Below are 16,051 nucleotides of genomic sequence, written 5' to 3'. Positions count from 1 at the left end.
CTGTTTTATGTGAGAATTTGGGAAAGTTCAAAAGGTATTCACCACCACCACCATTTTCGCAGAATTTTTTCTGAATTATTTTTTATTTTTAATAGCTTTTGATAAATAATTTATAATTTAGATATCATTAAGTCCACCCACATAAAGTTTACAACTTTATGGTTTTAGTATATTTATGGAATTGTATAACAATCACTATAAAAACTTATAATAGTTTCATCATCTCATAAAGAAACCCTGTATTTGTCAGCAGTCCCTCCCCTACCCCATATTCTTGAGCCCTAAGTAGCCAGTAATCTGTTTTCTGTCTCTGTATACCTCCTATTCTGGGCATTTCATATAAATGGTATCAGACAGTATGTGTTCTATTGTAACTGGCAGAAAATGATAAGATAAATGAATATTAAGTCATTTTTAAGTTATTTATCTCAAATGGGAATCAGTTCCATGATAGATTTTATGGTGACCTATTTGCATAGGGTCTGAAACTGGTTTCTTAATAGAGCAATAAAGTACCATTTAAAAATATGACATAGTTAATATTAATGATGATGGGTAAAACAATACAATACAATACATAAATTTTTTACTATGTGTCAAGAGTATTCTAAGCAATTTATGTATAGTAACATAGTATTCACAGAAATCTATGACAGAAGGGCTATTACTATTGTACCCATTTTATTGATGAAGAAACTGAGGAAAAGTGAAATAAGCTCACCTAAGTCAGTCAGTCAGAGAAGGCGATGGCACCCCACTCTAGTACTCTTGCCTAGAAAATCCCATGGATGGAGGAGCCCCGTAGGCTGCAGTCCATGGGGTCGCTCAGAGTCAGACAGGACTGAGCAACTTCACTTTCACTTTTCACCTTCATGTATTGGAGAAGGAAATGGCAACCCACTCCAGTATTCTTGCCTGGAGAATCCCAGGGACGGGGGAGCCTGGTGGGCTGCCGTCTATGGGGTCGCACAGAGTCGGACACGACTGAAGCGACTTAGCAGCAGCAGCAGCAGCAGCAGCAAGTCAGTCAGTGGTAGAGCCAGGTTCCATGCCCAGGTAGTTTCACTCCACTCCTTGTTCCTAACCACCATTCTACACTGTGTCTCTGATGTTTTGTCAAATACCATTCTCTTATAAATTAGCAATAGTAGAAAACAACCTAGATCAACTTATACATTCATCTGCTTCTTATTACCGATTTTTCACAGCCCTACCATTTTATTGGCATACAGTTTAAAACTAAGAAGACCAAAAAAGTATTGTTTTTTTTTAGTTCCAGACATATGCAACAGCCTGGCTATTTAAAAAACGGTTACTTCTTCCTAAAATATATTTGACATACAATTGACCGTATTCACTACAATTAACCAAAATTGCCTCTTTATTTATGACATAGAAAGACTTAAAAGTACTATATCACTAAATATAAGACAATAAAGTATTAGTCAGTAAGGTGAATGAATGTTCAATTGACTTGAATGCATTATAACCATGTAAATTTTCACAGGACTTTAAGAGAAGAACAAAAAGAACTTCAACATGAAACTTGGCAAAACTGGAATAATAACTCTCAAATTTTTTTCTGCACTGAATCAACCCATCCAAGAATCATTCTGTTTCCCTTGAGAGGAAAAGAATCTCTCCTGTTTAATACAAGCTTCTTTCTAAAAATCTTAGATAAAGCTTTGAAGAGTTTCTCCTTTGGAACTTGCCAGAATCACTTATAAATTGAGTAACAAACTATAATGGAAATTTAGCATATTACTAGGAAGTTACTATAAAAGCATTAAAGAAGCACATTCTAACTTCTAAGATACCTTTTCATGATTATATTTTCAGATCCCATTTTCTGTGGTCCAGGAATCCTCTTCCAAACACTTCCACACCCAAACCCTGTTTTCAGATTCTCTGCTCCCTAGATTATCTAGGGTGCATACATTCTGCTTTTATGTAATATGTGTGTGTGTGTGTGTGTGTGTGTATGTACATACATATAATAGCTGAGTCTCAGTGGCCTTTGCTGGAAACACAGCAGAGGGTGGGGGACTCAATAAAGGACTGATATCTAAGCAGAAGGCTTTTCATAAAGAAAGCAAATGCACTAACAGCACCAAAAACCAAAGTCATATTTTCAAAATGTCTCAGTGAAGTGATATTTTAATATGAAAGCAGCAACGGAATTAAGCAGCACTCAGGTTTAGCTCTTCAGTCTCAGGGGCTTGCCTCCAAGGGAACCAGCATAGGAAACCGCAGAAGGCGTATCTTTCATGGGCAGGACATACCACACTGTACTATTTCGTAAATCAAATGGAATAACTTCTCAGAAAGAAACTTTGAAGTTGTGAAACTGTACAAATATATTTATAATTATTTTTGACATTTTCTGGGTAGTTTCATAAAGAGAATCTAAGTAATTACGCTTCAGATTTAGAAGTGTGATAAATGATAACATATTTTTCAAAGTATTGTTTACTGGCTAGAGTAGCCTTTTAGATGCCTTAAGTATAGCTCTCAGTTCAAGTTCTGCTTGAATTATGCATAGTTGTATATACTTCTTATATAGCCACTAACTTCCTGTTTTCTAACCCTTTCTACTGGTTCATTTAAAATTAATTACATAAATGTATGTGAATATTAGGCTTATGGTTTAAATTGTGTTGAAAAATAAATTCAAAGAAAAACACTTCTACATGTTAGAAAAAGACGATAACATACAAGAAAGAGAGGAATTATCTTTATAATCAAAAGATGGAGAAACTGTTACCTCTTAACATGGAACTGTAAATTCAATCACCATAAAATCATCTCTTTCAATTGATTTTTATCTACATACAAAACATGTAACTGCAGAACATTTTATAAACATGAAGCAAAGATAAATGGCTAGGTTTTATGTGTGCTTCCAAACAGCAGAGCCTTCCAGAAACTTACCAGTCATGCAGTTTTCAAATTCAATGTCATCAATTGCAGCTCCTCCTCCCAGATCCCGTGTACGGAGACCTTGAAATATGACTTCAAAATTCCTTAACTTTCCTAGAAGGATGACTGCCTTTTGCCAGCGATCACCAGAGTTCTGCTTATTTTCTTCCCATACTTTCGATAGTCCTTTCTCTGTCTAAAGATAAAGAAGCTTGCATTAGGCAAATAATTTAACACAAAAGAAGGAAAAAACACCAATTATTTAGAACACAAGCATTTGACCAGTGAAAGCTGATTAAAAAGCTGATAATAGTCATGGTATACTTTACCCCATTGAAACAGAGGTCCATTAATCTACTAAAGTATTCCCAAAAGAAATATGAGCAAGACTTGTAAACTTGTTTGAATGTTTTCAGAGACATCATTATTAGCAAGTGAATACTCACTTAATTCCACTTCTTCTTGCTTGCATGCAGAGTTCTCAATGGATAGTTGATGGAGTCTGAACAGTTTACTGAAGCCCTGGTTTTACTGCTCTAGGTACCCTCCCCACCAACCTTCTATGCCCATTCTTTAATCATTGATACTGTATTGGGTTGGCCAAAAAGTTCATTAGGGTTTTTCCGTAACGTCTTATAAAAAACCCAAATGAAATTTTTTGTCCAACCCAATAGCTTTCTTCACAGACCTGAAATAACTTAAGGAAAGAGAAAAGAGAGAAGAAAGGAGGAACAGGTGGGAGAAATCACAGATCCCTGATAGATATAAGATATTGTGAAGTGAATGGAAAGTGATTAATTCTAAGATGGTATTTCAAAAATTCTATTAGATGATTATATGATTTGGGCTATTTATAAAATTCTACTATGATTATTACATGAGGTAACAGTATTTTAGAGCAAATTCTTCAAATTGTAAAGGAAAAATTAATTTTCTAAGAAAACATTTAAATATCTCCTCTCAAGACAAATGTTTCCTTGACCAAGGGAATATAAAGAAACTACAAGGGACTAAAAATAACTGTACCCATGCACAGGTGGAGTAAATTATGAACAAGCTACACAAAGACTAAAACCCAACTGCCACTTCTGAGGTGCCAGGAGCAAAAGCAGGGACTGTTCATGATTCCTGCACAACAGTATCACCAAGGGCGTGGGCAGACCCCCCATGCCATTCCTCAGCCCACTTAAGGGACCCAAGCAAGGGAAGCTGGTGCTTGTTTTTGCTCCCTGATGCTGTAGCACGAGTCCCAATGAAATCTTGGTTGAATTTCCTGTCTGCCCTCTTATCAATTTCTATTGATTAAAAAGTTCAAGAACCCAAATTAGTAATACTCTGAATGTCAAAGTTTGGTCTGCTCGCAGTACAATAGTCTAATAGATGAATAGTCCAAGTATGACATGACATGACATGACAAGACATCAGGTGACATATTGCATAATCTTAACAATAACAACAGCAAAAAAATGATGTTAACAGTAAACTAGAATGTAAGTCAGTTGATCACAAGGACAAGGCTTAAACTGTATGTGTTGCTCTTTGCTATTCTGGGCATAGGCCTTATTGGGAATTAGAGGTTAACAAATCATAACAATGGATATATAGCAAAGAAAAACAGAAAATATATATAATTATGTTGATGTCACCAAAATTAATAGTTCAGGGTCTAATACTGTGTTTTTATGACAAATTCACAAGTAAACTTGGTCACTGAAACTTGTAATCAAAAAGGTGGAATAGAGGAGAATATTTAATGGAATGGCATCTAGAAAATCAAATAAGATGCTCCAACTGATTTACAGCATATAACTGAAATGCAGATTTTACAGATCTTTTTAAAAAAAATATGGACTGAACAAAAAAAAGAAATGCTTGAAGAGGAGATCCAAAGGAGTTACACATCTATAGTCTCACCCTTTTGGGAAACTAACATTAATAAATGAGGTGGCTGACACCTCATTCTGTTGAGGGAGGCACAGATCAATCTGTCAAACAGCTCTTCTGAGAATTACAGAGAGAAAGTGGAACTCTGTATTAGTTACTCTAAAATTAACTTTGTAAAACAACCAACAGTACACAGATAGATCTTTCAACATCCTCCCCAAAATAACAAACAAATTTTTACACCCAGAAACTCCTGTAGTTTCTGCATTGAAGGGGATGAGAAATTCACACCTAATTAATGAAAATTCATATCTTTCTAATGATTAAGGAAGAGAAGCTTTTTCAAGGTTAGTCTCTGACTATCACCAATGTCTTAGCGATTTGGAATCAAAGGAATGATGAGTTAAATTAAAGATTAAAGTAGAAAGTGTTTGACACTTAACAGCATAACATGCATAGATAATGATGTAAGTCTCTTTTAATTTGCAAACTTAATTCAAGCTCAGTGCTCAGTCATGTCCAACTCTTTTGGACCCCATGGACTGTACACAGCCAGGCTCATCTGTCCATGAAACCAGGTAAGAATACTGGAGTGGGCTGCCATTTCCTCCTCCACGGGAATCTTTCCAACCCTGGGATTGAACCACATCTTCTGTGTCTCCTGCACTGGCAGGCAGACTCTTTCCCACTGAGCCACCTGGGAATATATTGCTAATTTGTCCTGTTAGTTTCAGAAGTTTATAGAACCACTTCTATACTATGCCAATCACCAAAAAGGTTTTCCAACAAATGCCACCAAAGAAGGTTGTGTGATCACTTTAACCAATAAAATGCACATCATTTCTTTACTCTGACAGCAGGCCTTCTAATAAATGAGAATTAATATATTTGTTCTCATTTTATATGATAGGAGAAGAAAATGAGGGTTAATGGATTGACCTGATGATGGGTTACTGTAGTGTATTATTTTAATATATGTGCTCTCATTCAACTCTGGATATAACATATCAAATCATGTCCCCTTAATTATCAAAAGTAGCCATTCAAATGTGCAATGGAGATTTATTTATTGACTTATTCAGACAGTCTTCCATATATTCATCAAACATTCAATGCTCATACAGTTGCCATATATGACATTAGACACCAGGAATCAGAAGGTCAAAAGAGAGGGGGCGCCTACCCTATAATGGTAATCATTTAATAGAGGTGAGCCGTACAAAAAATTATTAGTATAAAATTACTCTAGAAACATAAAACAGAACTTTTAAAACATTTAATATACACAATTTAAAAATATATAAATGTATCAGATCAGATCAGTCGCTCAGTCGTGTCCGACTCTTTGCGACCCCATGAATCGCAGCACGCCAGGCCTCCCTGTCCATCACCAACTCCCGGAGTTCACTCAGACTCACGTCCATCGAGTCAGTGATGCCATCCAGCCATCTCATCCTCTGTTGTCCCCTTCTCCTCTTGCCCCCAATCCCTCCCAGCATCAGAGTCTTTTCCAATGAGTCAACTCTTCGCATGAGGTGGCCAAAGTACTGGAGTTTCAGCTTTAGCATCATTCCTTCCAAAGAAATCCCAGGGCTGATCTCCTTCAGAATGGACTGGTTGGATCTCCTTGCAGTCCAAAGGACTCTCAAGAGTCTTCTCCAACACCACAGTTCAAAAGCATCAATTCTTCGACACTCAGCCTTCTTCACAGTCCAACTCTCACATCCATACATGACCACAGGAAAAACCAGAGCCTTGACTAGATGAACCTTTGTTGGCAAAATAATGTCTCTGCTTTTGAATATGCTATCTAGGTTGGTCATAACTTCCCTTCCAAGGAGTAAGCGTCTTTTAATTTCATGGCTGCAGTCAATATATATCTTCTATATAACTAAAAGTAACTAAAAATTATCAAGTCAAATTTGGAAAAGTCAGAAAAAATAAAAACTACAAAAATTATTTGACCTTTATTCATTTCTAAGATAATAGAGCATAGATTCCAAATATTCCAGTTAAACTTTCTGTGTTTGGCATGTAATGAATTATTTCTGCTATTAATACTTTTTGAAACTTCAACAATTTTTTAAACTTAAAATATGCTTAAATAAACATAATGCTTACAAAAGATTAAGCACATAAAGGATACCAGCACATTGAGCAAATAAAGGGTAAAAAAGATGCAATGTGATACAGGAATAATTCTGAACCAAAAACAACAACAAAAAAGTCATTTAATACATGTCTGGTCCTAATTACTGGCACTGCAGCCAAGTTTTGTCTTCTGACTCTAGACAAGACTAAAATATTGATTAATGATACCATGTAGTATTAAAATCTTTCATAGCCATTATAAAAATTTTTATACTTTTTTTTTAATGGAAAGGAATAGCTACAATTTAGAATAATATCTGTATCTAGCAGATAAATATTGAGCTGGCCAAAAAGTTCTTTCAGATTTTTCTGTGTAAGCGCTAATGAAAAAACCCAAATGAACTTTTTGGCAAACCCAATATATATAATTCTCTAAATCATCTAAATAGTAAGTCTTAAAAAATTAAATATTAGAAATTTATATTTTTTACTATTCTAAACATTTTCAAATGTTTAAAATTTATATATAGTTTAATCCTATTTTGAATTTTCAAAAATAGGATGATATCAAGCATAGACTATTTTAAAAGTGCAAAAAACCTCTTCCACAGAAATATCTTGCAAATGGCTGTTATACTGGGAGTAAAATCTCTAACCAGTGGCTCTTATATTTACAAGAGGATTTCTGTCCTAACAACATGATTTTCAAGTTTAGATTAATATATTCACTGAACAGTCATGTGTGGTTTTAGACATATATTCACTGAAAACATTTTAAACAATATGTCCTCATGTTTTGTAGAATAATGTTTCTTTAAATTCAAAACATTTATTTCTTGATAACTTTCCTTAAAGTTTTAGGCAACTAGCATGGGACTCGGGCAAAGTAGGCAGTTTAATGCAAAGTATCGAGAGGAATAAAGCTGAAGTTATATAATTTTTATAATCACTTTTTATTTTCTTTTTATCATTCTGATCTTTCTGTTTCCTGGGAAACAGGATTCCAGAATCACAACTTCATTTACACTGTACAAGAGAGAAAGTTTAGTTTCTCTTTCAGTCATATGCACACACAAATCTGATATATACATATGTATGTATGTATATGTATATACACACACATGTATATTTTTTTACCCCCAAAATAAGCAACTGTCTTTTTCTCTTCAAATGTCACCTTGGAGAAGCATTCATAGGACCTTCAGGGTGGGTTTCATTCTCACTCACATTGCATCACCCTGCTTTAATGTTTATAGCACTCTCACTTCTCATTTTCCAATATTATCTTACATTTTAATTATTTCAGTAATTCACTGTCTGTCTTTCCCACAATTTAAAGTCCATGAAGACAAGAGCTTTCTCTATCTTATTAACCTCTAGATCTCCCAAGCCTAAGACAGAGTTTGGCATAGTGTAGGCACTAAAAAAAGCTTCTTTTTAATCAGTGAAGACATATTTAATTCAAAATGGTGAATTAAGACATTGCATTAAATTGTTAGTACAGGCTGAAAATAGGTTCAGTGTCTCTTTATAAAAATGCTACTGGATCTCAGATTCTCTGAAAAGGTAAAAACTGAAGTACCATTTCATGCCAGTCAGAACGGCTGCTATCCAAAAGTCTACAAGCAATAAATGCTGGAGAGGGTGTGGAGAAAAGAGAACCCTCTTACACTGTTGGTGGGAATGCAAACTAGTACAGCCACTATGGAGAACAGTGTGGAGATTCCTTTAAAAAACTGGAAATAGAACTGCCATACAACGCAGCAATCCCACTGCTGGGCATACACACCGAGGAAACCAGAAGGGAAAGAGACACGTGTACCCCAATGTTCATCGCAGCACTGTTTATAATAGCCAGGACATGGAAGCAACCTAGCTGTCCATCAGCAGATGAATGGATAAGAAAGCTGTGGTACATATACACAATGGAGTATTATTCAACCATTAAAAAGATTACATTTGAATCAGTTCTAATGAGGTGGATGAAACTGAAGCCTATTATACAGAGTGAAGTAAGCCAGAAAGAAAAACACCAATACAGTATACTAATATATATATATATGGAATTTAGAAAGATGGTAATGATAACCCTGTATGCAAGACAGCAAAAGAGACACAGATGTATAGAACAATCTTTTGGACTCTGTGTGAGAGGGCGAGGGTGGGATGATTTGGGAGAATGGCATTGAAACTTGTATATGATCGTATGTGAAATGAATCGCCAGTCCCGGTTCGATGCATGATACAGGATGCTCGGGGCTGGTGCACTGGGATGACCCAGAGGGATGGTATGGGGAGGGAGATGGGAGGGGGGTTCAAGATCGGGAACACGTGTACACCTGTGGCGGATTCATGCCGATGTATGGCAAAACCAATACAATATTGTAAAGTAATTAGCCTCCAATTAAAATAAATAAATTTATATTGAAAAAAATAAATTGCAGAGCTTGTCATAATAAACATTTAAAAATTGACTAACAGATAAATTCTCTCAACAGTGAGTCACTACACTCATAGAGATAATTTCCTGAGACTTACTATAGTTATTTTAACTCTTAGGTGATACAAAATGGAGGAAGAATTATTTATAACAAGGACTAGGCTATAGAGCTGATTATTCTTACAAAGTTACATTCAGAATGATTCTTGCAAGGTCCTTACTCACTTAAAAGAAAGGGCTGCCTAACCCAATTAAAATTCCCAATCTATGATACTGAAGGTGATATCCTCCTTAGTGGTTGATGGCTTGTTTCTACCGTCTTTCACACTACATTTGGTTCCTGAAGGAGAAAAACATTCATACGGGTGAACATAGAAGAACAATGGGGAAAAAAATAAAAATGAGGAGTCTTTAGGAAGCATCTGACAGGAAGAATAATAAGAGGAGGCAGCAGGTCCGAGGCAGAATGTCAGTCATGAATGATTGTATCTGTCCCTTGGCACACTGCTGTTCACCAGGGTTGATAACCACTCGATGCGAACAAAGAACAGCATTTTATGACAAAATCATTGGACATAACTCAGCTCCCTGTCTTCCTCCAGGGGTGGGAAATAATGAGAGAGAAAATAAAACAAATATGTGTGTGTGAAACAGCATATGTGTACAAAGGAACGACAAACTTCAAGCTAAGATTCTTGCACAAATTTTTCTTCCAAAGGAGACACAGGTATACAATGTTTATAAGACATGAATAATGGTCTACTTTCCTTCAGGAAAGTATTAAAAGAGTAAAATTCTCAATCTAAAATTCTCTGAAGACCAATCCTAATAGCAGGCCCAAAATTATAGGTACAAAGGTATTATTACCTAGAGAAGTATATATTATGTGTGTATAAAGAGTGAGAAAATTTTCTGACTTTAATAAATCATTGAATTCACCAAAATAGTATAGCTGTTTGTATTCAACAAACAAGTCAAATATATCCACACTTTTACACTCAAAATATATTACTAAAATAAAAAGTGCAATTCAAAAATAATTATAAACCTAAAATCTGAGTATAAAGATGAAAAAAGAACACTAGGATGAGAATTAAGTCAATAACAAAAGAATAAGTCTAGTCATTAAATCACTTGGGATAGGAATTAAGTAGGAAAAACAATGGTTTATTAAAGACTAGAATCCCAATATGATAAAATGAAATTATGAGTTTTCTACTTACTTAACTCATATGTTGAGTATTATGTCTAGGTCAGACATTCTTCTAATTGCTGATAAAATGTTATAATGATAAGAAACACAACCTAATATTCAGCTTGTTTTACATAATCTCAAAGCAGGTATGTGCTCACTACATTGCAATATTCCCTACTGCAAGTAATGAAGGAAATGAACATCTATGATTCAAATGAGTGCTAAATTTTAATTTAAATCAATTATTATTAGGTTCTCGTATATGCTGTTAATTGAGACGGGTGTCAAGAAGAAAAATAAGCAGCTGTTATTATTTAGTTCAGTTCAGTCGCTCAGCCGTGTCCGACTCTTTGTGACCCCATGAACCGCAGCATGCCAGGCCTCCCTGTCCATCACCAACTCCCATGTCCAAACCCATGTCCATTGACTCGGTGATACCATCCAACCATCTCATCCTCTATCATCCCGTTCTCCTCCTGCCCTCAATCCTTCCCAGCATCAGGGTCTTTTCCAATGAATCAGCTCTTTGCATCCAGTGGCCAAAGTATTGGAGTTTCAGCTTCAAGATCAGTCCTTCCAATGAACACCCAGGACTGATCTCCTTTAGGATGGACTGGTTGGATCTCCTTGTAGTCCAAGGGACTCTCAAGAGTCTTCTCCAGCACCACAGCTCAAAAGCATCAATTTTTCGGTGCTCAGCTTTCTTCACAGTCCAACTCTCACATCCATTCATGACCACTGGAAAAACCATAGCCTTGACTACATCGACCTTTGTTGGCAAAGGTCTCTGATTTTTAATATGCTACCTAGGTTGGTCATAACTTTCCTTCCAAGGAGTAAGCGTCTTTTAATTTCCTGGCTGCAATCACCATCTGCAGTGATTTTGGAGCCCAGAAAAATAAAGTCAGCCACTGTTTCCACTGTTTCCCCATCTATTTGCCATGAAGTGATGGGACTGGATGCCATGATCTTCATTTTCTGAATGTTGAGCTTTAAGCCAACTTTTTCACTCTCCTCTTCCACTTTCATCAAGAGGATCTTTAGTTCTTCTTCACTTTCTGCCATAAGGGTGGTGTCACCTGCATATCTGAGGTTATTGATATTTCTCCTGGCAATCTTGATTCTAGCTTGTGCTTCCTCCAGCCCAGTGTTTCTTATGATGTACTCTGTATATAAGTTAAATAAGTGTGGATCACAATAAACTGTGTGGATCACAATAAACTGTGGAAAATTCTAAAAGACATGGGAATACCAGACCACCTGACCTGCCTCCTGAGAAATCTGTATGCAGGTCAAGAAGCAACAGTTAGAACTGGACATGGAACAACAGACTGGTTCCAAATAGGGAAAGGAGTATGTCTAGGCCATATATTGTTACTATTTAAAGGACTCACAAATAAATAGAAACAAAAACACCATGTAACGATTTAGCTTGAGTGTGAGCAAACTCCATTATATTACAGAAAAATAATACAGTACTTGAGTGGAGTTGCAGTAAAATTAAGGATCTGTGTGAAATTAGGAAGGTGTTGTAAAGAGTGTAGTATTTGTATTGGGCTTTGAAACTGCACAGAATACCACCAAGGGCATAAAGTATATGAGGACATCCCAAGTAAAGAAAATCACATGTGCAGGCAGTAGGCTATGAAAGTATTGAAATATTTTGGGAACCTTGAATAGTCTGATGTGATTAGAATATCAAAAGTATAATAAAGACTGAGGATGTACAACTCAGATATAGAGATCAAGACCATACATTGGGAAGTATCTTTAATTTCATTGTGAAGGTTTAATCCAATCCTATAGCCAATATAAAGCCGCCTACAATTTTTAAATAAGGGAGTAACCTGATCAGATCTGCTTTAGAAAGATCTGTTCTTTAGTAGAAAGAGCTGTAGATAGTGGGAAGGGTGGATTCATGGCAACTAATCCTGGAGCTTTAGAGGAAAGAAATTCTAGAGCTTTAGAGGAAAGAAAGAGATGTGATATGCAAGTGGGTTGAGACAGGACATGTATCATCAAAAGGTGTGACATGCAGAGAGCAAAGCCTTGAGGCATCTAGGAGTAGACATTACTGTGGAATGAATGGGAGGCTTAAGGGACTTCACTGAAAAATCTAGTTGAAACTAGAATTCAAATTCCTAATGGAACTGATCAATATAAGTATTAATACATGGTTTCCTCAGTAGTCCAAAACCAATAACTAGAATTAGAGCAAATTCACGTAAAGAAATGCTTTTTGGAGTTGTTGCCAAGCTGGGAGTTCACAGAGAAGGAAAAAGAGGATGTAGGCAAACATATGCTTGTGTTTTATAAAGAAATACCTTTGATAAAACTAACAAAAAGTGTAGCCTACAGTGAGAATCAGGTGAAACTTCTAGAGACTATTCATCCATTCCCCTCCTAATCACCAGTATTAATTTCCCAAAGACTCTCTCCCTACCCCAAGAAGACATGAAGATCGTAATAGAAAGTGATCTTAGGTCAAACTGTTCTTTATTCTGTCCACAAGATGGGGACATTGACCTAGAACAGTTGACACTGGGCAGGGCTTCTGGACAGGTGATGAGAAAGAGGTCAAGTCTTTACAGCTCCTAGTGTTAAAGGTAGGCAGGTGGTGCAGTGGTAAAAAACCTGCCTGTGAATGCAGGAGACCAAAGAGAAGTGGGTTTGATTCCTGGGTTGGGAAGATCCCCTGGAGGAGAAAATGGCAACCCACTCCAGTATTCTTGCCTGGCAAATCCCATGGACAGAGGAGCCTGCCAGGCTACAGTCCATGGGGTCACAAAAGAGTTGGACATGACTTAGTGACTAAAACAACGAACAACCTATTATTAATCTATTTTGTAAATAAGGAAACTGAGGCTCAGAATACTTACGAAATTTGAAACTGAGAATACATAGCAAGAAATATTAGGATAGAGCAGAGGTTGGACCCAGATTTATGTGAATCTGATGTCCATGCCACGGCCTGCTGCCTGAAACAGGAGAGCCATGCTAACAAGAATTTGTAGGCAAAATACGGTTTAAGCCTCTGCTAAGCCACATGGAATATTTCTCTTTAAAACAGTAATAACAACACTCACTCTATAATTTATTATGTGGACATTTTAACTGCTGAAATGCAGGGTAAGAGCTAAAAAATGAAAGTTTGATTTGGATTAGCCTTTCAATTTATTATGTATATAAAAATATGAGAGCCATACTCATTAAGGTTTAATATCATAAAGAACTGTGCATGTCCTTTGAAGCCTTGGGCAGCAGCACTGAGACCCAAATGCTTACGCGTGGCAGATTAATTACTCAGCAATAAGTAGTAAGAAGTTTACTAAGAACAAGAATAAGGAATAATTATTGGATTTATTTATTCATGCCCTTTTTTCAAGGATGAGAGGTAAGGATACAAGAGTATAATAAGGTGAAACTAAGTGATAAATATGTAGTTAAGGAAAAACTCATATGGTAAAACTTACACAAATTCTAGTACACTGGCCTGAATGTTGGCCACAGATACTCCTCAGAGCTTCATGTGTTAGCAAAAAGAAAACATATGCACACACACACAGTCTAAAACAGGAGGATAATTAGAAAAGGCAGAACATATTTAAATCATGAAAAAGATACAAAGTTCTATTCATAGATCGGAGGTACCATAATTTCCTCTCATCTGTCAAAGACTAAACTTCCAAAAATGAATGTGGGCTTAGCAGTCAAGAATGTCACAGCAGTGGAAGGAGAGGGTGGGACGAAGTGAGAGAGTAGCATTGGCATATATACACTATCATATATAAAATAGCTAGCTAGTAGGAAGCCGCTGCATAGCCGCTCAGCCCTGTGCCCTGTGACGCCCTGAGCGGTGGGATGGGGGCAAAGGAGGGAGGTTCAAGAGGGAGGGAATATACATATACATGTAGCTGATTCACCTTGTTATACAGTGAAAACTAACACAACATAGTAAAGCAATTATCCCCCAGGTAAAAACATAAATGCATTTTTTGATTAAAAATATGCACACACACACAAAAAGGAAAGTCACAGCTTCCACAAGGCTTAGCTAGAAGGACAGTGCTGCTTTCTGTAGGTATTTCCCATTCCTTAAAGCACACAGTAAGTGATAACTAAAATCTCTCCATATTTGCAAATTGCCTCATCTATACTACTTAATTTATTCTGCGCTCAATGGAATGTAATGGAAATAATCCAGTTCTGTACTATGAGTTTCACTTTCCTCATCTAAAAAAATGAGAACTATCATATTTACCTTGTCATCTTTTGTAAGGATTGGAGATCCAGTGTTTAGAGCTTCTAATACCATGCCTGACATAGAAGACATTTGCATTTTACCAATATATGTTTACACATAAACATTTATTATTAAGATCTACAGCAAATAAAAAATATATTTCTAAAACATAAATCATGATTGTTTAAATGCATTATCTCTCACCCTATTTTCTTTCCAGGGAAATGTTCTAGGAGTGAGATGAAGAAAAATAAAAATGACAAAAAATATATATGCACTGAGTTGGCCAAAAAGTTCATTGCAGTTTTTCTGTAACTTTTTGGCCAACTTTTTGGCCAACCCAATATATCTTTATACTCAACGATTAGATTAATGCCCTAAGATTCAGTGAAGAGGGGAGACTAACAAATGGGCTGGTAGCTTGTGGCTCAAAGAAGACTCTAAGGACAATAGTCTGCAATCGTTACACTCCACAATGCCCTGGATCTCAGAGGTCTTCACATGAAATTTGTCCTGTCAACAAGTAGAGCCAAATACTCATTGGAGGTTTTTTCACTTACTTTCGTCTTCGGTTCTAAACAACTCAGGACAATGCACAAAGCTCTTCTTACACAGTAGACAGAGAGGCGCAGAATCACTTATTTTTTGTTTCACTCTTGCAGTTCACTACAAGCCATCACAAACAATCACACCTTTCTTCCAATTATACACTTGTCAACCTGTGGCTTACACACACACACACACACACACACACACACACACACACGGCTTCCCTGGTAGCTCAGCTGGTAAAGAATCCGCCTGCAATGCAGGAGACCCTGGTTCTATTCTTGGGTCAGGAACATCTGCTGGAGAAGGGATAGGCTACCCACCGCTTGGGCTTCACTGGTGGCTCAGATGGTAAAGAATCCACCTACAATGGGGCAGACCTGGGTTCAATCCATGGGCTGGGAAGAACGCCCTGGAGGAGGGCATGGCAACCCACTCCAGTATTCTTGCCCGGAGAATCCCCATGGACAGGAGAGCCTGGGGCGCTACAGTCCACGGGATTGTAAAGAGTCAGACTAAACTGAGCGACTAAGCACAGCACAGCATACACACACCAACACACACACACACACACATATATATAAAGTTACATGTATATAGGTATGTACAAGTATATACACATAACACCATACTTGAGTTTGACTCTCTGTGATCCCATGGACAGTAGCCCTCCAGACTTCTCTGTTCATGGAATTTTCCAGGCAAGTAGTACAGCATCTTCCTAACCCTG

General features: G+C 36.8%; 1 protein-coding gene across 3 annotated transcripts in view; it reads right to left on the bottom strand.

The window, feature by feature from the left end:
- Window positions 1–16,051, bottom strand: part of MALRD1 (MAM and LDL receptor class A domain containing 1) — a 554,066-nt gene that overhangs the window by 224,901 nt on the left and 313,114 nt on the right. For all 3 annotated transcript variants that reach the window (XM_015474019.3, XM_015474018.3, XM_010811194.3), the window contains exon 30: window positions 2,932–3,115. In XM_015474019.3, coding sequence (XP_015329505.1) covers window positions 2,932–3,115 — 184 coding nt within the window. The remainder of the gene's footprint in view (window positions 1–2,931; window positions 3,116–16,051) is intronic.

This window comes from Bos taurus, chromosome 13, assembly GCF_002263795.3.
Source record: "Bos taurus isolate L1 Dominette 01449 registration number 42190680 breed Hereford chromosome 13, ARS-UCD2.0, whole genome shotgun sequence".
NCBI classification, from domain to species: domain Eukaryota; kingdom Metazoa; phylum Chordata; class Mammalia; order Artiodactyla; family Bovidae; genus Bos; species Bos taurus.
This window is presented reverse-complemented; position numbering and strand designations above follow the sequence as displayed.